Consider the following 25,408-nt stretch of genomic DNA (forward strand, 5'->3'; position numbering starts at 1 on the left):
TATATCTACAGATAGATAGATGCCTCTATATCTGTATCCATATTTATATCTATCTATATTGAGGGAGAGAGAGAGAGAGAAAGAGAAAGGGGAAATGGATTTCCATTAAAGGGATTTGGAGAGGCTTCTTGCAAGGAGTGGGATATGAATGGATCTGTAAGAGACCATACACAGGGAAAGTATACAGAGCTGCAAGTGAGAATGGAGAAGAAATCATTCCGAGCAAATTCGAGTAATAACTCGAATAGAGACTTAGGGGCAAGAAAATTCAAAATCTGTTCAGAACTAAGGAGAGCACCAAAGGGCTAGAGCATGGGTTCCATGAGAAGCATAGTAAGAGACCCTTTCGCAGCCAAGTTATCCATACAGTCAAAGGCTGCTATTCTATGTGCAAAATGCATTCAGTAAGAGCTTCTGAATAGGAAAGTGACAGACCATGCTTATATTAAAGGAAGATAATTTGTGTGCTATTAATAATAACGTTAGAGAGAAACTGGAGATGGAACCTGTTGGGAAAATTAAGAGTACATTTAGCCTAAAGAACAAATATTCAGCATTCCTTATGAGCAGGGGCTGTACCCTATAAAAGATCACATTAAATCTGACATTGTAATTAACTCATATAATAATTTTAAAAATATTAAAATCAAATTAAATCAAAGAAAGTAAAGTGAATTCAGGTGGATACAAAATAAAAATTGTGAAGGGGATATACAATCCTTTGATTATACAATAACAAAGTCACAGTTTGGAAATACTATTTTAGAAACATTCCTGAAGGCAAGGTAAATAAACTTAGTCACATCCATAAACAGTTTTCTACACCAAGCTCAAACTTACAAGGGCTCAGTATGTTACATGTAACAGTACATATTGTATAAGCACACATATGGTTAATGGATTTCCTTAACCTCTTTTCCTTCTACTCCCAGGTGCCAAGTTTGAGTTATGGGGCAAGGCCCTGGGTGCCTAGGAGAGTCTGCACTCAACCTGGAAGTATCCTTGTTCCTGAGTGAGCAAGGCCTTAAATAATAAAGAAAAAAGAACCATGCACACACCATGACAGGTTAAAAGAGACAGCAAAACAGAGGGAGAAAGAATAATTCCTGTTTGAACAAGAGGCATCACATTATCATTCTTTACTAGGCCCACCCAATGTGTAGCCTGCCCTGACCCCAAGTCACTCTCTGCCATAGAACCTATTTTTATTGTTTCGATTATACTTTTCAGTACCTTTCTATTATATGATTTGTCTTTGGCTTTATTATCTGCCTTCTCCCCACCTGAATGTTAGCTCATTGAAAGAGGTACTTTATCAAGTTTATAACAGTATCCTCGGCTTCTGGATCAAGGTGTGATTTATATATTTTTAAAACCTTCCTGCAACAGCCTATTCACAGCTCTTACCTTCCAGCCTGATCAGCAAGAATTAAAGCAAGTAAGCAGAATATTGGTGGCTTATAGCTCCTTTCAATCCATAAGATGCTTTTTTGTGTATTTTCCTATTAAAGTTCCCTTGGACTGGTTGACCTATCTTTAGAACCTAAAAATAATTTTTGGATAAGGCAGGCAGCTTATCATTAGACTTCTTAAGGTCTAAGACTAAGAAGTCATAAGACTTCTTACATCCATTTTCCTGATGTAAAAGATATCTTTTCTATTTGCCCGTAGAGGTAGAAATCCTTCATTTTTACTAAACAGGGGAGTTTACCACAAGAAAAACAGTTCTCTTTGGAGATAGTGTGCTCCTTTCTTTTCAGATTAGGAAGTAGAGATGCTTTCCATTAGAAAAGGGAGGGTGTTGTGAATTGCCCAAAATCAAGACCTCTACTTCAGATGAGAATTGTAGCACTTTCAACAAACTCCAATGATGTTAGAAAGATAAGTTATAAATGTAGAGACTGAAAACATTTGAAGTGACACTTAAATAAATTTATAAAACATTTATATCTTAACATGTTTGACAAAACGAAATTGTATGTTTATTGAAAGAATAACAATTTTTTTTCTTCCCCTCAATGAGCAATCCATCTGCCAAAAATAGTAGTACTTATTTTCACTTCTGATGTTCAAGAGAAAATATTAGCAGGGTATTTGTTAGGGTCAAACTATTTTTATGACTTTCCTTTATCTTACTTCATACTTCACAACTGACACGAAGATTCATCTACACCTGCATACGGGTGAACACTGGAAGTTGAAAGTTACACTGAACTGTAATTACCACTTCAAAAATGTGTCAAATTGTTTCTGCAAGAGCATTTACTATTTTCTCTTCAGTTTTTTTTCTTAAAAAATACATATATATATATTCTTGTTCTTAAAACCTTCACCTGTGAGTGGATACCAGCAGCTGGCTATGCCAAACTGCACTAATTACTTCCAAAAGATATCAACATGACACAGAAACTCTGTTTTGCCAAGAGCGTAATTGCTGCCTGGTTGGTCTCAATGTTTCTGACTGAAATAAAAGTTATGACCTATGGCCCTGATTCTCAAGCTTTAGTGTGTAGAAGAATTGGGAATACCGTTAAAAATATTGATCTTCAGGGTGCCTGGGTGACTCAGTCTGTTAAATGGCTGCCTTCAGCTTAGGTCATGATCTCATGGTCCTGGAATTGAGTCCCACATGGGGCTCCCTGATCAGTGGGGAACCTGCTTCTCCTTCTGTTCGTGCGTGCTCTCTCTCTCAAATAAATAAAATATTTTTTAAAAACACTGATCTTCAGGTGTTGCCTGGATGGCTCAGTTAAGTGTCACTGAGGTCATGATCTCAGGGTCCTGGGATGGAGCCCAAGTCAGGCTCCCTGCTCAGTGAGGAGTCTGTTTCTACCTCTGCCCTTCCCCCAGCTCTTGCTCTCTCTCCCACCTCATTCTTAAGTAAATAAATAAATAAATAAAATCTTAAAAAAAAAATACTGATCTTCATTCTCCACCTCAGCCACTATAATTACCGAGGGGAGACCCAGGAACCAGCTTTTTGCACAGATATTTCAGATGATTTTAATGTACATTTACAGACCAAACTGCAAGAAACACTATTCTAAAACCTTAAAGAGAGGGCCCTTTTTAAAAGCCGTATGTCAGATCATGTCCCTTCTCAGTGTCAAACTTTCTTGCTTGTAAAATAAGTTCAGATACCCTATACCATTGAAGAGCCTCCGTGGTCTGGAACCAGCCTCCTATCTACTGCCCTCGTTCCCATGCTCCCTGCTTTCAAGTTGGTCTGGGTACTCCTCCCGGAAGCTCTTTGCCCCACCCTCCCTCCATGATCCCCTCATACTTAGACCAAACTCAACCACTTGCAACTCAATTCCTTTCAACATGACCATTCTTCTGTACTGACTGCCCTTCTGCTCTCTCTCTTCACCTGGCTAATACCTGCTCATCCTTTAAGACTCAGTTCCAATCATTTAATCCAAAGCGTATCTTCTGAGCCTTCCAAATATAAGGAGGGTGAAGGAGAGGAAGAAAGTCATTTCTTGAAATCCATTATCGCATTTAAACATCATATGAACCTAAGAAATAGATTCTATAATCATTCCAAATTTACAATTGAGAAATCTGCAGCTTAAAGAGGTGAGGGAAATTTGCCCAAAGTGACACAACCAGCAAGTGACAGAACAGGGGTTCTAGGTGAGCACTGACTGACTCCAAAGTTGACACCCTTAACAACTACCCTAAACACCCAACGTTGGCTTCTTCTCAGGGACTCCCATACTGTCCTACACACACTCTGGCCATAGCACATTCCACAGCATATTCTTATTTATTTGAATGTCTCCCTCCCCTGAGTATAATTCCTAAAAGATAAGCACAGTGTCTTTTCACTGTTTTAGTCCCAATAATTAGTATTTTGGGAGATAGTAGACAAATGAATGAATGAATGAATGAATGAATGAAATGTTTTCATTCTTTCAAATTGGGTAGGCTCCAAGAATACCGGAATAAATAAGGGAGAGAGTGGCCCCACTTTTCACAAAACTCTTAGACAAATGGGCAGAAGACAGACAATCACACCAGAAATTTCACTAAAGTATGCTACATGTCCTAACAGGGTGCTTAAAGGTATGAAGAGGAGCTCCTGAAGGAGTTAAGATAAGACCTATCACAGAAGAGTAAGTTAAAGAAAAGGCAGATCCAGGCAGGAGCAAATGACATTCACAAAGAAACAGAGGTGGGAGAAAGAATAGGCCACCTGAAGAACGAAGGAAAACTCTGACTTCTGTAACATGGGCTCGAAGCAGAAAGTAAGGAGATGTGAGGCGGGAGAGGTGACGACGGTCAGACTGGTAAAGCCTTATTAGAGAACTGGGAAGTGATCTGAAAGTTTCGAAGCACTAGATTGATGGAAGATTAGATCCCCGTTTTAGGGGGAAAAAGCTGCTCTGGCTGCAGTATGGCAGGTTTAGAGGAGAGGAACTGACTCGGTAAGCCAAGCGTCCAGTGTAGACAATAACTGGAGATGGAGATGCTAGGGCCAGCATGGTACCATGGGTTTGAAGAAAAGAGGAAAGAACTGGAACATGGTGAAGTGAAATATAAACAAAAGGGACCGGGGTGCCCGGGTGCCTCAGTCAATTAAGCATCTGCCTTTGGCTCAGGTCCTGATCCCAGGGTCCTGGGATCCAGTCCAGCAACCTTCTCCCTGCTCAGCGGGGAGTCAGCTTCTCCCTCTCCCTCTGCCACTCCCCCCTCTCCACTCTTTCTCTCACTCTCACTCTCTCCTTCAAATAAATTAATTAGTTTTTTAAAAAGTAAATAAAAGAGACAAGTCATGTATGATTTATTGACACCACATAAAACCATAAAGAAAATCTGAATCTAGTAGTCACTTGCAGAGAAAAGTACCCTGAATTGTTTCTATTTTGCTTTCAGTATTCTCGGGACAAGATAAAATGATCCTAAAAGAAATAGTTTACTCACTTGTTTGTAAGGAGTATCATTCAGGTAAATTTCAGTGTCCCCAACTGAGATCAAAACACTTTTGGAACAAACAATATCGTTGTCAAAGCATTTCTTGTTCTGGGCAATGACAGATAGATCTGAATCATCTACACTCTGAAATATCAAAAATAATGCATTAATAAATAAATAAATGTATAATTAATAAATACATGTATATTATGTGATATCTTTAGTTATTTTTTATAAACCTCTTTTGTAACAAACCTTAAAGAAAACTAAGATCAGCAATAGTTTGTATTGAAATTAAAATACAGATTATCTCAAAAATATTAAATAAAAGAAATACAACTTATCTCTAAAGCACAAATCATTTTTTTATCTGATAATGTAAAGTAAATTCATAAAAATATACCAAAGCAATTCGATATTTAAACATTTATCTTCAATAACTTCTTTTAAAATTTTGTTTTAACAATTTTTTTTTCTATTTCATTATTACAGCTCCAATTTATTGACCAGTTCCTTTTCAACAAATACCCAAGGCATGTCACTTAGGGGAATTTTAAAAGACATATTTTCATTTTAGGTAACATCTTTTGTTATATTTTTGAAAGTTTTCTGGCTAAATAATTATCTGCCTACAGGTTCAAACTGAAATTGACACAAAATTTTGGCAGTGTTAGTAAATATATTAACACATATCATTTGAGGGCTTCCTTTGAACATTGCATATGATATTTAATTTTTAAGATAATTTTTAAGTTAAATATTATCTCCACTTGACAGCGCAGGAAGTGAAGTGAAGTAGGATTAACTGATTGTCCAAGGTCACTCGGTTAAATAAGAGCAGAGACAAAGTTCAAAATCCTAATTTTGTGTTGTTATTGTTGTTCTGGTACTTGCAGAGAAATTAGGAAGTGTTTAGCAACGATTGAGGAGAAAAGTCAGTTGTTAAGTTATAGGGAGTTCTTCATTTGAGAGAATGTTATTTAGCCCTGTACATTCTCCACTGGACCCCCTCCACCCCCACCTTCCCTCCACCTTCCTGCAGCCACTCCCAACTGCACCTGCTAAGAGCACATTCTCTGAATCAGGGTTTCTTTTTTTGGTATCAGTTTCCTCAGGTGGGCTTCTGTGGCTCTACAGACCCTGGAAATTCATTGCAAAATGTTTTTTGATGATCCATATTTTTCTAAGAAGAAAGTCCATGGTTTTTATCAGATTTTTAAAGTGGTCCTTATCCCTCCAAAAGTTAAAAGACACACTGCTCTAAGAGGGCTCTAACTAACTTGTGGAAGGTGGGGATTTCAACAGAGAGAACTTTCTTTGAACTCTACGTCCAATTTTCAAAGGCCCACACATTTCCTGAATTCTTTTCATTTTTAGATATACGAGTCAGTGTTTATTTTCAAAGGGAAAAAGTCTTTAAATATCTGCAAATCATACATGTCTTATAAATTCTCTCCACTTAGTTTTTCATATCACCAGCAATATGAACACTGGCTCAATATTTCTTTTGGTTTGGCTAAATTCTTTCTAACTTATAAGTAATTATTATAGCCTAGTGCCAAGAGGATAGGTTTTCAATGAATGGTGTTGACAAAGTAATTAATGTGTCCTTCTGTGACCCATTTTTCCTTCCTTCCTGCATAAGAACTGAAAGCTTTTACTTCTTAAACAATCATTTTGCAAAGCATTGCCCAAATTTTGAAAAGGAGAATAATAAAGATCATTAAGATGATTATGGTATTGTACTACTCAAAAAAATCATGCCACTTTTTGTGCCTTTATGAACGATTTTCAAAGAAAAAAATATATATAATTCAGGGTTTTGTTTTGTTCTTCCTCTTGAGAAAGGTTGTTTAGATTAAGGGATGTGAAAAGCCAGCTGAAAGGCTTTCTATTGCCATTACATTTCTATTGTTATTAATTAAAGTTCCTCGGTGTTAGATTAGTTTTTATATTAAACTCAGAAATGCCACAAAATATTCTATATTGTATAGTCTGCCTTGTACTATCATGTTATTGCTGACAGTAACTTGAAACAATATCAATTCCTAAGAGTCACATTTCTATAATTTTCACTTCTATTGTATTTCAAGTTAATATTAGGTTTGGAGATAATGCTACAGAGTTGCTAAGCAACATAAGTAATGATTATAAAGCTAGAGGGAAAAGGTCAACATCAGTGTACCGCATGGATTCCTCAAACCCTTTATTCTGAGGTACTGCAAACATTTATGGAAAATATTCTCCCAAGTGATTCTAAAACAAAATGTCAGCACCTCTCAAGGTAGAATATTATTTTACTCGAATGTCAGTCAATCTAAGCACCTGTCATAGCCCCTACCCTTTTAAGGGTAAGTATCCCACACAAAGTCCCTATTAATACAGTAGCTTCAGGAAGCCTTTTTTTAGGTCCCAAAGCAGTACATTCACCAATGGGTCAAAAGAGTTCTGTTGGTTTTTTTTATTTGGTTTTGTTTTGTTTTTGTTTTTTTATATGAAAGAGATTTATTGGGGAGATATTTTGAACTATAAAGGAGCAAAGTAGGCAGAATCTGACACCTGTGATGGGGAAAGAGGAAAAAGGAGGACTGGGTAGGAAGAGTCTCTAACAGCAACACTGTACCAAGAAAATTCTGGGGAGGCTAATGGGGAGTCCTTGACCCACTGTCACCTATCAGGGGAGTGAGCCAGCATACTCATTTACTGCAGCCCCACCATCTCATTCATTGGCTAAGAACAGCTGGGGGAAGTGTGGCTACAGCAGAAACCCAGTGGGGGATCCTGTGAGGTAACACCTGAGGTTCTCAGTCAACTCTGCTTCCCATAAGAGGAGATCTGAATGATGCATTTCCATTGCTGCTACATCAGTTTTGGGTAGTCTTCAGGTTTTTTTTTCTTTAGTCTTTGGTGGATATAAAGACCATAAATGTTTTCATGCCACCAAATTTTATCTCTATATTTGATAGTTGTCATGAAACATGTCATGAAGTTAATAATATGTGGCTTTAAAATCAATACAGTGTCTTTTTCATTTCCAATTGCATATTGGGTAGGTTCTGTGCCTCTGGGCCCACCTTCTTCTTTAGTAACAGGATTAACATAATCTGGAAATTTTGTCAATAGTACTTTCTCTAAATTAGAATCTTCTGGTGCATCAAAATGACCTTCTGGTTACTGTGGCTTCTTAAGAGATTGCTTGATGGTTCAGATTTTTCTCCTTGAGAACTCATTCTCCTCACACAATGACACAGAAGAGGTGATCTTGCCACCCTCCCCACGGTGGCTGGGATGCAGCCAAGCCACTGAGCTAGACTGATACAGTCATGGTGCCAACTCGAGCCAATGGAGTTTAATGCAAGCATGAAAAGACAACTCTTGCCTATTAGATTATCTCTCATGCTTGAACTGGAAAATGACGGGGGTTTTTAAAGTTTTTTGTAGTAAGATTTGAGGGTAAATAGACAGAAAGAGGATAAAAGGTAGAAGGCTGCTGAACAGAAGAGAGCAAGCTTAAAATATAAGGAAGCAGAAACAATGATTGAACTGATGCAAAGATAAAAGATACAGAAAAGAGAGTTATATAAGCAAGCCTGAGAAAGAAGAGAGTAGAGCAGTCACACGAGATTGTCCCTGTGGCATGAATGACAACAGAGCATCCATGAACCCCTGCTGCTTGGGAGGCAACACCATCCTTCAATTGTCACCTTTGTGAGGTGTATAGTCTTGTTCAAAAATTTCCCTGGGATGATATTTCCCCTGGGGTTTTGCATGAGGATTACCACAGGACACACTACTATTGGAGTAGTGTGCTACACTGAAATAGCAGGTGCTTAACCAGGATGCCATGAGAAGAAGACCACCCTGAGGTGTTGCATTACCAAGGAGCTCTACCTGAAAATACACTGAAAAAGAAGTGGGTTATAATGGGCTGAAATACTCCAGCACCGATTCCTACCCCTTCCATGAAAGTTTGCTGCTTGTTCTTTCTCTAGTCAAAATTATTTACATGCCCACAAGAGAGCTTTCATTTATCCCAGCCTGCCAGCTTCTTGTTTATTAATGACTCCCCCAAACATAAAACAACTGAGGGTAAGCTAATGTCTTTAATAATTATACCCTTAACAGCTCCTAGCACAGAGTGTACATCTAAATATGAAAGAAAGAGAGAGAAGGAAGAAGGAAGGAAGAAGAAAATAAAAAAAGAAAAAGGAAGGAAGGACGGGAAAGAGAAAGAAAGAAAGGTACAAAAATAACTACTGGGAAACCTATGCTATCATTGTGCTACTGAATGTTTTAGAAGGTTTAACATAAAGGGTGTATTATCTAAGTAGGTAAACTATTACAATGCAAAGTAAATATTTAATTAATTTTCTACTTTATCCATGTGAACTAACTCTTAAGTATTGTATCATTATTGAAAATTTCAAGAAAGATGAAATTTTCAATGATACAATACTTAAGAGTTAGTTCACATAGATAAAGTAGAAAATTAATTAAATGCTAATTTTTTGAAAAGACACTGACAGAGGCGCCTGGGTGGTTCAGTCAAGTTAAGCATCTAACTTTTGATTTTGGCTCAGGTCATGATCTCAGGGTCCTGAAATCGAGCCCTGAATGGGGCTCTGCACTGGGTATGGGGTCTGCTTAAGATTCTTTCTCCTCCTCCTTCTGCCCCTCCCACCTACTCCACTCATGCTCTCTCACTCTCTCTCTCAAAAAAAAAAAAAAAAAAAGGCACAGAATTAATTCCATAAACTCCAAGATTTTCATCTTCTTACTGAAATAGATTAAAAAATACACCAGGGATGTCTATAAGGTTTTGTTCATATAATTTTAAAAATTAAATAAAAGTAATATATTTTTCACTTCTATTTTAGCTTTGGCAACATTAATGTATCAGAAATGATAGGGAATTTTCTTTATGTTTTTATCATATAGTTTAATTTAATTATAAATATTTCTGATTTTCCTGATATAAAAATGTTTAGGAAACTATAAAAAAACTGATGTGCGTTGAAATTATCCACCGTATTATAGACAAGGTATGTTATACTAACTATCATAAAGGTCTAAGTTGTTGTCTTTCTGTCTCCGATCCCTTTGTCCTCAGCATGGTTGTCACACAAAGAATTTTAATAAAAACTGCACCTGGAAGACAAACCACACTAAGAACCTCATTTCAGGGAATAAAAATGATTAGCTTAGAGATGGTAAATATATGCAAATGATTACTACTTGGACAAAATTTTAAATTGGCTGCCTATCTCCCGAGTCTGTAACTATAAGATCATTTTAGAATAGTTTTTCTTCTGTGGGACTAAACTGGAAATAAAGATTGGAGACAATCAGAATTTGCTGAACAGGAAGTCAGTCAAAAACATCAAAAGATTTTTGTAATAGGGAATAACATTTCCAGTCAATGTTAGGATGGCCACAGGAAGAGAAAGTAAGTGAAAGCGTATTTATCATTTTTAAAAGAAATACTTATATATAAACTCTCTAATGTTTTTAGAATCTCAGTTTGTTCCTTATTTAAAGATTAGCAGAGGAAACAGACATGGAAATATGGAACCTGTGAGCCCTATGTTCTAAGAAACTCTTGAAGAAAGGAGCCATCAGAAGATATTAAGGAGTGACCAGAGACAAGGGACCAGCAGAGGCAGCAGAATGACAAAGCACAAGTTACATTAAAGGAAAAAAGAAGATAAACTTTTAAAAGTTTAATTAGAAATTGCATCCAGATCATCATTGGCTTTTGCAGTTGAAATTTTATGAGTTTTGTCATTAGGTGATTAATAACTAACCCCCCCTCCACCACACCCCAGCCTCAATTTCAGAGGCAAGGCTCATCTTTATTTTTGGTGGTCATCATACTTGCACTCCTCAGTAAAGGGCCTGACATATAGAAGGCACACCAGACACATTAATGGGACAAACGATGGAGAGTGATGAGATTAGAAGCGTCTTCAGAAGCTTAAAGAGAGCACTAAACGTTTGAGATCTCACCTGAAGAAAATGTTGAAAAACCTAATCTGGAGCAAATTATAGGAAGAAATTGAGCAGTGATTGGGGCTTGTCATAGATTAGATAGAAGTAGAGTTACAGATAGTAATACAGAGTAGTAATACAGTAGTAATACAGAAGTAGGCTCTGAATCTGGGTAGTTAGAATATTTTATTTCCTATTTTTCTGAAGGTACCCAGCGTTCTCTCTTTTTGAGTTTACAGCCTAGGTCAAGATGTCATTTGGTTCCTCATCTCTTTTTACTGTTAAACAAGTCTTGCTTCTGGTTATACATTATACCTTTGTCTTAAATTTGCTTCAAACCACTTAAAAAACAATGTGCTGTATATTCCATATGCTATTTACAGGAAAGGGTAAACAGCCTCCAAAATGAATAAAATATCAGAGAACCTGGATTTTTAAAGTTTGACAAGCTTCAACAAAGATATTGTAAGTACTTACTTTGTACCTAAAACTAGATTACAATGAGAATACCACAATTCAGAGATTGGGGGGGGGGAACTTTCATATATCTTTGAATGTGAGGGTCAAGTTACTTATAAAGTAAAGCTGAATAAGTATTAATTTTTAGAAGTCCAATTGGCAAATGAAGAGACATGTTTATGGATGAGGTTACTGGATTCACAAGAAGGCCCTAAGTTTCACCAGATAAAAATGTATTACACATAACAAAAATAAAACCTAGAATTATTTGTAATCAAGGCAGGAGAAAAGAGAACTGTTTGACAAGGAAGAAAGAATTAAATCTGTACTTCACAGAAATTATTCCTGTCCCTGAAAAAGTAGTAATTAAAGGAATGGGCAGGCAGCAATTCTAACCTTCTCAAAGGAAATGCTGATTCTTTCCCCAAAAGAGAAAGCTAGGTGTGTGGAGTAAACAAAGAAACCAAAACCAAACCAAACCAAACCAAACAAAAAAATTACGGAAGAAAAATTGAAGCAGGGAAAAAAAAAAAAAAAAACCCAAGCATTGAGAATTTTACTATCTAGCATGAAAAGGTTTCAAACCCATGAAAATTAGGTTACATTGTTAACCACTAATTCATCTTGGATATGAAATAATTATTTGCTCCATGATCAAGTAACTTATTTCTTGACTTATCAAGTATATGTTGATCAAATTATCCTAATTATTTTGGGGCCTGGTACTGATTTTACTGATTTTCATAAAAATGTCCATTACAATATAGTAAATAATTCTCTAGTATAATTCTAATTAATTACTTATAGTAGTTTTTCTTCTCTTTAATTACCAAATTGAAATCCATGAAACTTATATTCTGAAGTCTGTCTTTTGTAAACACTTTCTCTTTTAAAGAACATTGTTAAAGTACCAAAAGAAAAAATACTTCTACTTTGGTGGAAGATGCAATTCTAGAACTTAAAAATATAGACTTTAATCTTACTACATGAATCCTAATGACAGATCTTAATCCAGATATTAAATTCAGGATCTAAATTTCATTGCTTACTAAGAGGTTGGAAGACTATTTCCTGTGACATATCTTCTCATACACAGATAGGCATATCTTATTAAAATTTGAAATTGAACATAAGATATTGAATTTTAACAGAAGAATATAGTAGCAAATTAAAGTTATGACAGGAGTCAGGTTTTAAAAGTCTAAAAGCCAGACTTTAATGGCTCTTGCCTGATAAATGGAATGATACTCTTAGAGTGAAGCACCAGAAATTTAATAAATAAATAAATACATACATACATACACAGTTTTTTTTTTTAAGGCTGCTATTATCATTCAGCATCAAACACAAGTACATACTTTCACTTAACCAAGAATCAGAGTTGAGACAAATATTCTACTTGAAATGCTTTCTGCACAATCATTGTTTTAAAATAGACTGGTAAACACTATGATTTCTCTACTGTGAAGACAAATGAGGGGTTAAGGAAAAGCCAGGCAGAGCATAGAGCTCAAATAAGTAGTTAGTAAGAGTTCACCAAATGCTCAGCATTTTGCAAAATGACTTGGGGAGGGAAAAAGAAATGTAAGGCATGATTCCAATCTTCTCAACTTCAGAACTTTCTTGGACAAATCTGGATTTATTCTTTAAGAAACTTGAAATTGTTCCTAGCGGAAGCTGAGAATAGTACCAAATGGGAAATTTAATGGTTTAAAACATAAGCAAGAATTGTTTAAGTTTAGAACACAATGGATTTCACCTTTTTTTTTTTAATTTAATAGAACTGATACAAAATAAGAATGTGTCTACTTTGTTGATATATGCTTTAAAGAACAGGATCACACACACACACACACACACACACACACCTCTATTAACATAAAAGCCTTACCCAGAAATAAGACATGCATTCAAGATAATCACAGGTTACCTTGCTGGAAGAAAAGATGTTATTTTGTTTATTCTTATACAACTTTTTTCTAAAGCTAACATTTTACATTTAGAAATTTAATTCTGGGATCAGTGATGTCTAAATAAAATTTAGGTATAAAGAAAACCCAAATGCATTAAGCATATGAGAAATTTTAAGGATTTTATCGGGTACACTAAGCCCAGGGTCGACTACAGTATATCATAATGTGTCTAGAATTAAGAATAATGTCTCTTTATTGCTATAATCATGAACAATACATATTATTCAATGCATGGTTTAATGTCTTATATTTATATTCACCAAACTAAGCCCATAAAAATAAAAATGGTTGGCATTTATTGAACACTTACTATACATCAAACACTGTCTAAAAGCTTTACATAATTTTATCTTATTTAATCCTAAAGACTACCACAGGATACAGGTACAATTATTATCCCCATTTTGCAAATTAGAAAACAGAAGCATAGAAAGTTTAAGAATTAGCCCATCTCATTGAGCCCCGGGTTGGGCTCTCTGCTCAGCAGGGAGTCTGCTTCCCCCTTTCTCTGCCTGCCTCTCTGCCTGCTTGTGATCTCTCTCTGTCAAAGAAATAAATAAAATCTCTAAAAAAAAAGAATTAGCCCATCTCCTATTAAATAATAAAACTTATGAGTCAATGTGAAATGTTTAAAATTGCTATCATTTTTGTAGGTTTTATTAATGACATGTGGAGTTGATGTATCACATATCAGCATACTTGTTTTTTACATTAAGCTTTTACACAAGGGCAAATAAAAGTACCTAATCGTGACATACCTTTATCAGAAATACCTGGCAATCACTGATATAGTCATATTCCAGTCCGTCAAAAGAATGATAGTGCCGGTCCCCGTATATTGTACACACAGCTGGGCATGGATAGTAGGTGCAATTGAACATCCCTCGTCGACAAACACTAGCCAAAAACAACACCAGTTATCTCTCTAAGACATTTGGCTCGAATTAGAGTTTTGCAAGTGGTTAAAACATTGTAAGCTTTGTATTCAAGAACATTCACTGAGCCAAGAGCCCTTAGTCATATGCCAATTGGTTCAATAACATCTATTACATTGACAGATTAGGCCTATATTTATCACTTTGCTTAAATATATTATTAGAGAGCATAACCAAGCCTAAAAATTGTTGCTTCAGTCACCTGAAAGCAGATGACAGAATAAATTATTGAATATAGCCCTGATGGGAGCAAAAAAACCCCATAATGCCATCTCCTATATTTGGATCAGTTTAAATATACTACATGTGACATTGTTCCTGAGCTTGGAATTTTTTCCCCACATTTTAAAGAAATTATATTTCAATTTTGTTTTATGAGATTGTTTTAGCTTATTTCCAAACATAAGACCTTATATTAAATGTGATCTTCTCTTTGGTGCATTTATTAATTTCTTATAAATTTGAGATATTCTTATTAAATTTTCAAGTTTTCACATTTCACAGGTTGTTTTTTTTTTTTGTGGACTAAACAAATATGCCTCAAAATAATGGTATGATTCCCCTGTGGGAATAGCTCTCCACCAACTCCCGAATGCCTTTAAAATCTTATTTACTCAGGCTTGATTTAGTGTTTGCTGAAGTCAGTCACATTAACTATAAGATGATCGAAACTAATACAATTGCTTAGGAAAAATGTTGTGAAATAAATGGATCTCATTACCAGGTATAACATGGTGTAGCAATCACTTCTCCTGAGAGGTACTCCCAATCTTTCCAGATACACGGACAGCTTTCAGGAACATAACATTTTCCTTTGTGCTCTGCCATTCTTCCAATGAAGAAGTAAATGCTATTTAGTTTCAGCTTTTTAAGAATCAGTAATCTTGTTATATTCAGCACCATCTATATTTATTACGACTGCCACAGGCATGTTCTCTCTGACTTATGGAGGGGGTGGATCTAATCTTTTGCTCTCTCTTTTTCACACAGTACCTTGCAGATCATAAGAGTAAATGAAATGCCAGCGAGTGATCAGATGCAATATTTTAAACTGTTTGTTATTGCTTAGCACAATAAAAGACAAACACAAGCTTAAATTTCCGGAGACAGTGAGCTATTGTGAAAACAACATTTAAAGAATATGTGAGGGCCCCTTTTTTCAGTATTTGCTACTTAAGAGAAAAAAATCTGTAGGGCCTAAAAACTTTTCAATAAAAGAGTAAATTATGAAGTGGATAACCTTTTCTGTTGCAGGACAGAGAGAATAATCAAAAGCTCCTTATGGGGGAGCTTGGGTGGCTCAGTGGGTTAAAGCCTCTGCCTTCAGCTCAGGTCATGATCCCAGGGTCCTGGGATCAAGCCCCACATCAGGCTCTCTGCTCGGCAGGGGGCCTGCTTCCTCCTCTCTCTCTCTCTGCCTGCCTCTTTGCCTACTTGTGATCTCTGTCTGTCAAAAAATAAAATCTTAAAAAAAAAAAAAAAGCTAGTTATGTAAGTGCTTGAATTTAAAATCCTGAGAGTTCAGATGTGTTTTGAACAAAAAGTCACTATATCAAGTGTTTCACATTTTTTATTAACAGCATATTTTAAATGTTAGTGTCCTTTGATATGTTATTTCCTTCTTGAAAGGTTATCCCATAAAAAAGTATCTTAAAATATCTATGAATATAAAAATTAAATATTATAATCTCAAGGGATAATTAGTTAGTGTATTTGCAAAATATTTTGATTTGAAGATTTATGATACATATTCCAATACCCTTGATATAAATATATACATAAATATTTCAATATGCTTAAACTCTTTTCTCAAGAATTTATTTCATCAACAATAAAATACTACTAATAAGAAAATTGAAATTATAATAATGTAACTAATATACTAATTTAAAATAAAATAATAAAAACAGGTATCTATTAAAAATAGAAAATATGGAGTTTTTTCTGAATATGCTTTAAAATGTTATAATTCATTGCTATCAAAATTTACATAGAAGTCAAGAATTCTGGATTCTTGCGGTGCCTGGGTGGCTCAGTGGGTTAGGCCGCTGCCTTCGGCTCAGGTCATGATCTCAGGGTCCTGGGATCAAGCCCCGCATCGGGCTCTCTGCTCAGCAGGGAGCCTGCTTCCCTCTCTCTCTCTTTGCCTGCCTCTCTGCCTACTTGTGATCTCTCTCTCTGTCAAATAAATAAATAAATAAATCTTAAAAAAAAAAAAGATTCTGGATTCTTGCCTCTTCTCTCGAATAAAAATGATCCCATATGTTTCCTTCTCTGCTTTCCCTCTCACAGCTCCTCTAGCACAGCACTGTAATTCCTTATTTAATGTATACATTGTCCATTAGACTTCACACTCCATTCAGGAAGACATGAATATCTTGATGGTTGTGTCCTAAAGTCTAGCATACAGCAGACACTCAATTATTGAATAAAGGTGACCAAATGAACCTATGTAAATGCTGCATTAACTCATTTAGATTTCTTCCTTTCAGACAACAGAGTCCGAGAGTCTGTATTTTCTCAGCTCACCCATCCCAAACTTCTCTCCACGTTCCCTGACATCATCGTCATTTCTCCTCTGCCTGGAAAACCCTTCTCCTTCCCAGATCTGCCCAAACAACTTCTCACCATTTAAGACTCAATGCAATCTTTTATGTCCCACACTCCCCATACATAAAAATTTGTAAAAAACCTTTACTGGAGGATCCATCTCAATGAACTGCAAGTACTTCATTAACTCTCTCACAGAGAAAATTAAAAAAAAAAAAACCAGGAAAACTAATATTTTTGAGCGCCTCCTATGGCCCAGCCACTATTCTCACCACTTTAAATACAGCACTAACTCACCTAATTCTAGTGACAGTCCCACAGGCAGATTCTGTTGTTATCTTATAAATGTATTTTATAGCGCACCTCACATGTAGCTTAACACAGTGTCCCAAACATTAGCACCATATGACAGGTACACTGCACAGACTCGACCCCCATGAAATAGACATTTGTAGATACACTTTAAAAAGAGAAAGCTGAGGGCTCCTGGGTGACTCAGTGGGTTAAAGCCTCTGACTTCGGCTCAGGTCATGATCCCAGGGTCCTAGGATCGAGCCCCGCATTGGGCTCTCTGCTGAGCAGGGAGCCTGCTTCTCCCTCTCTCTCTGCCTGCCTTTCTGCCTACTTGTGATCTCTGTCTGTCAAATGAATAAATAAAAATCTTTTAAAAATAAATAAAAAATAAAAAGAGGAAGCTAAGATTTCAAGTGATTAAGTCACTTCCCCTGAGGTACTTCAGCTAATACGGAGAGCCAATATCTGAACCATTTTTATATGACACTTTTCACTGTATTACTTTCCATTTCTTTAATCCATAGTGATTTCTTTTCTTTTAAGATTTATTTATTTGAAGAGGGGGAGGGGCAGAGGGAGAGGGAGAGAAACTCAAGCAAACTCCCCACTGAGCTTGGAACTTGACCAGGGACTCAATCCCCCAACCCTGAGATCACAACCTGAGCTGAAACCAAGAGTTTGACACTAAACCAAAGAAGCCACCCAGATGCTCCAACAATGATTTCTAAACTGAGGAATGAGGATCTTTCCTTTCATACTCAATGAACTGCTGTCACTCTGAGGAGCCCCATAAAACAGGGGATATGAGGCTTATTGTCCTAAAATAAGCCAGCCAAGGTCATATGGAAGACAATCCAAATCATATTACCATGAACAACTTTATAACAGGAAAGTTCTATATAATAAAATTATTTCCAAATCAGTCAAAGCCCTCTTAGTTAATTCCAGCCATATTTACTTCAATACAATAAGAGGAGGTGGGAGAAAATTTCTTGAGTTTTGTAGTGAAATTAGACCAGTAAATAAATCAATCATTGTTGAACTAAAAGTCAAAGGTGACAGTAACTAGATATTCTTAAAAAAAAAAAAATAGTGTCAACTGCAAGCCTGTGACACAAAATTAGGATGCAGCTTTATCTAATCAGCCATGCACCCTTGAGTCATAATCAAATCAAATTAATCAAGCGATGTTGTAGGTTTCAATTATTTTACCATCATAAAGGTGATATTTCCCTCGTCCTTTTTACTAAAATGTCTTCCTCACTCATCTGCTCTAGGGCCTGGTTTCTACCTGCCTTTATTCTCCCACGCACGGGCCCCTGTTCTTTCGACCTCCTCCCTTTCTGAAGAGATTGGTACAGTCCCAAGTCATTTGGCTCCTCCACCTACTCCAGATGGGGATGGACAAATGCCAACTCTCCTGAGAAACAGACTGCAAAACCTCTCTCTTCTTTGCTCATGGTTCAGATGACCTGAGCCCAGGAATCCCTCTGTGTGAATAGGCTCGCCAAAGAAGAACGGGTGACCTGTTTGCCTCAGGTGGCCTCTCTCTGTGCACTGCCTCCACTCACTACCAGGGGAGGGAGGGCCAGTGAAGCCAGATGTTATGTGCCTGCAGGGAAGTGAATAACCACCAGATTCTGTACTTAACTTCCCCGTGTACGAGGCATTCCTGCTATTAAAGGAAACTTACAAAAATAGTAGATTATTCTGCCATAAGATAGTGATTCATATTTATTGAGTAAACACACACACACACACACACACACACACACACACACACCTGTATCTCACAAATCTAACGCTTAAAAGAAACTTGCAGAAAAATAACTCCACTAACATCAGCAGAGCTGGGGTTTGAACTCCGGTATGTTTGAACCCAGAGATCCCGCTGTTACCCACTGCCCTGTGTAGCCTCAACACACCATTTTTTGTAACATCCATTAAGTGAAGCAGTTGGCAATGATGCCTGCGTGGCTTAGATGGGTAAGCATCTGACTCTTGATTTCAACTCAGGTCATGATCTCAGGGTTGTGGGTTCAAGCCCCCCATCAGACTCCATGCTCAGCATAGTGTCTGCTTGAGATTCTCTGTGTCCCTCTCCCTCTGCCCCTCCCCCCACTCATGCTAAATAAATAAGCAAAATCTTAAAAAGGTAAAAATAAAAAAATAAAGCAGTTGGCATCACTGTTATGACTTCACTTCAACAACAGTAACAGCACAACAGAATATGCAAAAGATATGCACTTGAAGTATTTTAATAGATAATGGCTCACTATCATGTTCCAAAAATTGCAGTCAAACCAGGAGATAAATGCCAAGTCCATCCTGAAATGAGTTCTCTCTTCAATTCATTGTACTACTTTAATAATATTGTACATATAACATGTGTGACATACTTAATCATGTGTTCTATGTCATATGTCATATTTCAAATATAACATGGGATATGTTACATTGAATATAGCAAAATAATTGCAATAGCCTTCTAGTTACCAACTCAAAGTTAACCACAGTCCAGAACAATTTTAGCTAAATATTTCTAGGAGCTCTTACATTTTCTGTCAAATCCTGAATATTTTCCAAAAAAAAGACAGAGAGAGAGAGAGAGAGAAAGACCCTTACCCTGGAGCACAAACACAGCCACTTATGCAGGGTGAGGATGGGGCACAAGTGAAGTTCATGGCCAGGTTTGCACATGTAGTCTCACAATTTACACCACCAGCTGGTAATTCAGGGTCAGGAAATCTGCAGTCAAAATACACTTTTCCTTCGGGACAGGCACGAACTTCAGGGAAAAGGCACAGAAAAAATGCTCTTAACTCTGTATTTGTTCCATAGACAAATAATCACACTGACAGGCATTTGTCATCAAAGCAGAATTCATCCTAAAATATCTTACCAGTAATTACTAGCTGTTGCTCTGAGTCTGTAACATTCCAATGAGGAACTTAGAAACCTTCTCTAGGAAGATTTCCTATTGTCTCCTACATTTCGGAAACCTATTTGGAGTTGGAAAACCTTAGCTGCTTTCCACAGAGCAATAACTAAACAACTATTATATCATTTTCTGAGGTCAAGAATCAGGGTATTTTGATTAATCCAAACATACACTTTCAATTTCTTGAAGGCTGGTACGATAGCATACTTATACTCTTACAAAGCCATGTGTTTCCAATGAACACATGATAGGTTCAGATCCTCCCCTCTGAGTCATTATTTACATCAGTCCTCGATAGAGTATAGAAGTACAAAAGGAGACATAATTATAGGCAGTGTAGGGGTTACATAGCTTTCCAGAAAGCTTTTGGGCTCAGAGGGATTCAGTAAGTTGCCTCCTTGGGGCCGATGGGATCAAATGGTATGGATTCCTCTGTGAGAAGTCCGGCCACCTGGACTTTCCCTTTTTAACTCAAAGCCACCCTGAAGCAGATAGGGCAGGGCAAGGATGGCCCCATTACTACTGAATATGTGTGTGGTCCATGAACACAGCCCGTAAAGAAGCCTAGATAGTTTGAATCTTCATAAAGCAAATCCAGGGCATATAAATCAAAGCAAATTTATAATAAATATATACAAGTCCATGCAAATAAATAAAAACAACAGCTCCATTTTATCAACCTGCACTCATTCTGTCCATTAAAATCAATGAAGGCAGTGTTGTTTGTTATTTGTCTGGAATTTCTACACCATGACTAAAAACTTCAGGCTTTTTAATGGTGAAAATAAATCATAGGTAGGGTACTTTAATATATAGGACTTTCAGGAATGATATGTAAGAGTAAAATAACATTCTAAAGAGAGATGGCAGTAGATGTCATTTTGCAAGCCATGTTTAACTGATGGCTGCTGGTCCTGGAGTCTAAGAACCAGTGGCAGAGGCAGCAGAAATGTAGAATCTTGGGCATCACCCCTGACCAGCTTGATCAGAATTAATGTTTCACCAGGGTCCGCAGGAGGTTGTGTACACATTACATCTGGGAAGTCCTGGTTTAGAGAGTAGTTTCCCAACTTACAGTCCAGCGGGTTTCAACAGATGCCTGGATACATGAGTCTAAAGCTTTTGGTGCACCTGAGGTCGTTCTGGGGTGGACGGCCTGTAGGCAGCATCCCTGGGTTGATCGGTTCTGCCCCTCTGCAGCCTTGTCAGTTCACCCCAAGATGTCCTACAAATATTATAATTATCAATATGAAAAAACTAAGGAAGCACTGAAGCACCATGTTGAGGAACATTCCCAAGGCTATATATTCATGAACCTTGGCAAGGAGGGCTGTGATGGATTTACAACTTCCAGAAAAATGGGAACAGTATTACAGCTGCGTTCTCTTTAAGGAAACGCCTATCTCGATCTTACCAGTAGAGGGCGTTGCTGGTTCATCACATTTCACGGTCCCATTGGAACACTGGCTAGTAGAGGTAAACAAATAGTTAATTTACGAAGCCATACATCAGGTTTTTTTTCTGTATTTCAAAAACAATCTATTGTGCAAGCACTGATTGGGTAGACAGACAAATGTTATTTTTTTCCACATAATTTTTTACAAATAAGTTACTGGTTTAGGCCCAATTTGAAAAAAAAAAACAAAAAACTATTTCAGTTCATTTTTTATCAAACACGTATGTCTGGGGCACTGCAATGGGCGTAGGGAATACAAAACCCAAAATTCATGGTCTTCACCCGAGTGCTTATATTCTAGTAAGAAAGGAAGACATACAAATAAGTAATTTATGCAGTGTGACATACACAACAGAGAAATATGTTCAAAATATGAAAGTAAAGTGCCGAAAAATGTCTTAAAATCTCTTGGCAACTGACATCAAGATAGTCAAAGAAGGTAAAGTCTGGAAAGTCTTAAAGAATTGGATGTAGGTGATGATATGGATAAAGCAGGAAGGCTATAACACTCAGGGGAGATGTGGTACAAAGCAGTGTTCTGTGTGACAAAGTATAATGCAAGAAGTGACAGGAGATGCAGATGGCAAAGAGGCCAAGGCCAACCTCATTAAGATGCTAAGCCTTTATCCCAGAGACCTTAAAAGGAGAGGTAATAAGGTTGGCTCCAATTCTAGAAAACTCCTTCTGGCAGCAGTACTGAAGATAGAGTGCAGTCACATTTCCCTTGCAACTTAAGATCTAAATTCAGGGCATAAAGCAAACCAAATCAACAAGATTAATCCTGAAAGTCCTTTAAAAAGATATCATTTAACTATATGTCCATTTTAAAAAAAATCAAGATAGGAAACAACACACGAGTTCTCAACAACTCCATCATAAACAGAGTTTACTTCAGCTTTGGACCAGATCATGTGTTCTATATTTGAGCCCAGATGAAGAGGCTGACTAGGGTGCAAGGGCCACGTTACATGAAACGTAGGCGTATGCATCATGTAACACTGAGCTGACACCCAGAGGTACAGTTCCCTCGCACTGTGCATGGCAGAGGGTAACCAAGACCCTGGGGTCTCAGGGCCCAGATCCAGGTTTTCCATATCATACGTTCCCTGGGACATAGGGTTACGAGGATGAGTGTTTGAATAACAGACATCAAACCCTTGGAAGGGTATCGGGACTGCAGAATGTGCACAGTGAGCTTGGGTATCATTATTACCATTATCGTTACTGTCATCTGCTGTCTATTATTATCTGCCGGTTCCTATGGTGCAACTGAAAGACGGAGATTGGGATTTGGATGAAGATCCATGCGGACTACTGCATGGATGTGTGTGCATTTTTAACGAACAGGTTAGGACAGGAAAGAGTGTTATCCTATTAATAAGTGCTATCTTGCTAGGATCGATGTCACTAGGGAGGAGGTTCACTGATTTCAGCATGTGATATCAGCTGGTCAGTCCAACTAAAATCCCTCAGCAACTTGCAACCTTTCTTTCTTTCTTTTTTTAGAGAAAGAGAGCACAAGCAGGGGGAGTGGCAAGCAGAGGGAGAAGCAGGCTCCGTGATGAGCAAGGAGCCCAGTGTAGGACTCTATCCCAGGATCCCAGGATCATGACCCAAACTGAAGGAAGCCACTTAACCAACTGAGCCACCCAGGTGCCCCAACTTGCAGTATTTCTGAGAACCAAATCCCTCAAAGGGCTTCCATTTCGCTGCATGACACTTCAATTAGTAACTGTTTTCTGCAGTTATGAGTACAAGACTTAGGCATTCTGGGCTGAAATGTAATATACATATGGAAAAAGCCACATAAAGGTTATCTCTATATTTTAAATCACAGAAGTCATATTTAAATTCACAGTTTGGGTTAAAGCAGTCTATCAGTTCTTGTTGTCAAGTATAAGCCCCATTATTGAAATAAATCTACCATAAGCCCGACGGTGTTGGGATGAGCTCCCCGGGTTGATAAATGCTGCCCCTATAATGACACCGGCAGTGAAATCTATAAAAAAAAGGGGGGGGGGGGTGGGGAGAAGGGGAGTTAAGTTAATAAAATAGTATATACATAAAAAAAAAACAATCCACGAAAATTAATGCAGCCCTTCTGCTCTGTATTGGTCATTTTAAGGCGCACACTGAAGATGACCCTATCCATCACCGCTCGCAGTTCTACTGCAAGAATGGCGGGAACCGTGTCCCCAGGGAGTATCGTGCAGCTTCAGATCGTGTTTCCTACATACAGATGCTCTAGGGTGTTAGTCACAGTACAGACTGTGTTGTTTAAGTCACAAAAAAGTCCCTGAATGCACTTCAGAGAAATATAATCGATATACCATCCCGCCCTACATGTGAGACAAAAGTCCTGATCTCACAGGAGATGTGAGGACGTTCTGAGCGCTGACAGACAATCCTGCTACTGAAATTTGTCACACGACAGTGAAACAAAAACCTTATTATTAATTTTGATGTGGTAAAAACAAGCAGGAATAAACTTTGGGATTAACCATCACATTCCTTCGCTTTTTCTACAGCTATTGGTGAACATATGCGGGGTTAAAAATAAGTCAATAAAGGTAAAGACAGCAAGAAAGATTAATGACACAGCTCACAAGCAGATCTTTGCCTATATGCATACTTATGTAGGGGGGAAGTAGTCATTCAATAATGGAGAAAATTTATTTCCCAGTAAATGGTGCTGAGTCAGTTAAATTTGGAAAAAAAAGAAAGAAACAAAACAAGGATGCAAGCCCATTTAACCTGTAAGGACAAAGAGACACTGGAGCCTGGCAGCCCATTCCTGTGACTTACATGGGCACACAAAAGCTAAGCGTGTCTTCATAGTATTTGCCTTCGGGACAGTTGCAGCCTTCAGCGCAGTCGTCATTACACTGCTCCGGGGTGGCGAGGGTGGTGCAGGAGCGGCGACAAAAGGAGGAGCAGTGATGGTACAGCATGCCCTTCTGACACACGACCCCTAGGATGAAGGAGCATCAGGTGAGAAGGACTGCCACAGGGGGCAGAGACATTTATGCTGGGTCATAGGCCTCTGATAGAAGCATGAAAAACCAAGATATATTATACATCAGTAAACCTTAGAACATTCCAGAATCCTATAACAGACATAGTAAAGAAGGGCACCTGGATGGCACAGTCACTCAGCATCTGCCTTCAGCTCAGGTCATGATCTCAGGTCCTGGAATCAAGTCCCACATTGTGGGGCTCTCTGCTCAGCAGGGAGCCTGCCTGTCCCTCTTCTTCTGCCCCTCTCCCCCCGTCCCCTGCTTGTGCTCATGCTCTCTCTCAAATAAATTTTTAAAAAAATTATTTTTAAAAAGATATATATATTTATTTTATATATATAATATATATTTTTATATATATTTCTTTCTATATAAAGAATAATATATATATTTCTTTATATAGAAAGAATAAACAAATAAGCAAATAAATAAAATGCTTACAGTTGGCCCTTGAACAACATGGGTTTGAACTACAGGGGTTGGTCCACCTATACTTGGATTTTTTCAATAAATAAAGAACAGGAGTAAATGTATTTTCTCTTCTTTATGATTTTCTTAATAACACTGTCTTTCCTGTCTTTCCTCTGGCTTGCTTTATTATAAGAATATACTACATATGGGGCACCTGAGTGGCTCAGTGGGTTAAAGCCTCTGCCTTCAGCTCAGGTCATGATCCCAGGGTCCTGGGATCGAGCCTCACATCAGGCTCTCTGCGCAGCATGGAGCCTGCTTCCTCCTCTCTCTGCCTGCCTCTCTGCCTACTTGTGATCTCTGTCAAATAAATAAATAAAATCTAAAAGAAAAAAAAAAGAATATACTACATAATGCATAAGCAAAATATGTGTTTATTGGCCATTTACGTTATCTGTAAGGCTCTG

At 37.5% G+C, this 25,408-nt stretch overlaps 1 protein-coding gene across 3 annotated transcripts in view; it reads right to left on the reverse strand.

Annotated features, from left to right (window-relative positions):
* The window catches only part of OTOGL (otogelin like), a gene marked incomplete at both ends in the record, with an annotated part of 129,943 nt that overhangs the window by 56,058 nt on the left and 48,477 nt on the right, over positions 1–25,408 (reverse strand). For 2 of the 3 annotated variants that reach the window (XM_080811913.1, XM_080811914.1), the window contains 7 exons: positions 4,927–5,061; positions 14,096–14,234; positions 14,994–15,101; positions 19,742–19,904; positions 21,472–21,524; positions 23,438–23,512; positions 24,319–24,484. In XM_080811913.1, coding sequence (XP_080668039.1) covers positions 4,927–5,061; positions 14,096–14,234; positions 14,994–15,101; positions 19,742–19,904; positions 21,472–21,524; positions 23,438–23,512; positions 24,319–24,484 — 839 coding nt within the window. The remainder of the gene's footprint in view (positions 1–4,926; positions 5,062–14,095; positions 14,235–14,993; positions 15,102–19,741; positions 19,905–21,471; positions 21,525–23,437; positions 23,513–24,318; positions 24,485–25,408) is intronic. The other variant, XM_080811915.1, reaches the window with a different exon arrangement.

The sequence above is a fragment of the Martes martes genome (genome assembly GCF_963455335.1).
Source record: "Martes martes genome assembly, chromosome: 8".
In the NCBI taxonomy this organism is placed as follows: domain Eukaryota; kingdom Metazoa; phylum Chordata; class Mammalia; order Carnivora; family Mustelidae; genus Martes; species Martes martes.